This window comes from Sinocyclocheilus anshuiensis, unplaced genomic scaffold (genome assembly GCF_001515605.1).
Source record: "Sinocyclocheilus anshuiensis isolate Anshui unplaced genomic scaffold, SAMN03320099.WGS_v1.1 scaffold1626, whole genome shotgun sequence".
In the NCBI taxonomy this organism is placed as follows: domain Eukaryota; kingdom Metazoa; phylum Chordata; class Actinopteri; order Cypriniformes; family Cyprinidae; genus Sinocyclocheilus; species Sinocyclocheilus anshuiensis.
The window spans coordinates 897,569-899,533 of NW_015547254.1; the positions used below are offsets into that span (position 1 = coordinate 897,569).

At 38.7% G+C, this 1,965-nt stretch overlaps 1 protein-coding gene across 1 annotated transcript in view; it reads right to left on the minus strand.

The window, feature by feature from the left end:
• LOC107701680 (ubiquitin carboxyl-terminal hydrolase 12A) overlaps positions 1-1,965 on the minus strand; it is an 8,762-nt gene that overhangs the window by 2,919 nt on the left and 3,878 nt on the right. The window contains exons 5-9 of the mRNA XM_016503741.1: positions 1,786-1,965; positions 1,581-1,657; positions 1,406-1,489; positions 1,120-1,317; positions 815-893 (exon numbers count right to left, since the gene is read on the minus strand). The exon at positions 1,786-1,965 is cut by the window's right edge and continues 18 nt beyond it. Coding sequence (XP_016359227.1) covers positions 815-893; positions 1,120-1,317; positions 1,406-1,489; positions 1,581-1,657; positions 1,786-1,965 — 618 coding nt within the window. The remainder of the gene's footprint in view (positions 1-814; positions 894-1,119; positions 1,318-1,405; positions 1,490-1,580; positions 1,658-1,785) is intronic.

The window sequence follows — 1,965 nt, forward strand, 5'->3', positions numbered from 1 at the left end:
GAGTTTTGAGCAGTGTAGAGTAGCGCTTGTTTGTCGTTTCTCAGATCACAAATGCAGACATGGTTTTATGTTTACGTGGCGCGATACAATGCAATGCGTAAAAAGACAGTATAAGTCATTATAATCAGTAATTATGTCCCCACTGGATGCAACAAATGCCTTGTTTGTAATGGGTTTTATTGGTTTTGTCACCAATCATCACAGTATGGTAAGGGGCGTAACAGTTCCGTCACACGCTTGAGGAATTCGGCCAATCACAATGCACTAGATAGCTGGCCAATCAGAGCACACCTCGCTTTTTTGAGAACGATGAGCTTTGTAAAAATCGACGCGTTTCAGAAAGGCGGGGCATAGAGGAGAAACAATAATGTACAGTATGTAGAAAATAATGTGTTTTTTGAACCTTAAACTGCATAAACACATTTCATTACACCAAATACACAAAATAATGTTCTTTTTAGCAACATCATATGACCCCTTTAACATACATATACATACATGTATATCTAAAATTAAAGATTTTAAATATTAAATAATTGAATCTTTATTTCTTTCTTCATTCATTCATTATTTAGTCATTTATTTATTATATTAAAACTCTACATGGTTTCATTATTGTTAATTATTTAGTTATTTTACTTTATTAATTTTTTTATTTTGTATATACCTGTATATTATATATATTTTAATTCCTGCAAATCATTATCTTAAAATTCCCTAATATTTTCATGTTTTCCATGACTGTGGGAACACTGAATCTCGCAAATTTCTATTTCAGTAAATGACTGATGTGACATGACGGTTGGCAGCTTACCTCTACTATGTCATCATCAAACAGTAGCCAGAAATCATGACTCTTTACAATTGCGATGTAGTGTCCTCGGTTTGGACCGCTATAAAAGCACACACACACAAACACACACAAATAAGTTACAAATCAAGGAAGCAAATCAGTACAGTTCTCCTTTTTTGCAAGGACAGATTTCAAAATGCTTGCATGAAGAGATTCTGTTCACACAAGCAAGTATTGTGAAATCAGCCAACGGAGGAGGAACAAAAACACATTTACAAAGGTTTGAAAGTCCATTCTGGTTTCCATTAAAACTTGTATCGACTCACCTGCCACAATGCACCACCACAGCAACCAGGTCGTAAAGCCTCTCGGGATTGGTGGCATCGCCAGAGGTGTTAAAGAGGCGGAGCTCCAGAGGGAAGACCACGCGGTAGCTTAGCTTAGTGTAGCGCTGCAGCTGTTCCATGTATTTAAATCTCTTCAAGTGCAAGGCGAGGATCATGGGAAGTTTCTTAACCCGCATTCTAGAGTCAAACACATTCATGCATGAAGTATATACAGTGAATATATGTTCAAAAAACCAGGAAGCAGCTGGCAGAAAAGAATGCTCACCGTTTGTGTGCCTCTTGTTTACTTCTGCATTCCTCACAGTAATATTTATACTCACTGCACAAGGTCTCTGTATTACTGAAACCTCTATAAGGGGCCAGTAAGAAAAAGAATTGTTTATTAAAACGGACACATATTCATGTTTAAATTGGGTTTAAGTGTGAGTGTGCTTTCAGACCTGAGACAGTGTGTGATTGAAGTGTTCTGCTCCACGTCCACTGACAAATCCAAGAAATCCTCATCTTTACTGCTTATCTGTGAGAGAGCAAAGTCCAAAGACACACCTCAGATAAAAGCACAGCCAATCACAGTCAGAAGAACTATCAGGATACCATCTTATTGGACTGAAGGGTTTCCAGTTAAGTTACGTGAGGTGCTATTACCGTCTCGCAGGTGAGGCATCGCGTCTCATTGGTCAACGTGCCCTGGAAGATCTCATGAACCCAGGTGGAGGAGGGTGGGGTGCTGTTATTGTTCTGTGAATCAAGTGTGCCATTAGCCAATTTGCCATTCTGCTTGTCTTGCTTGCGCTCTTCTTGTAGCAGGTCTGCTATAGTGTTCAG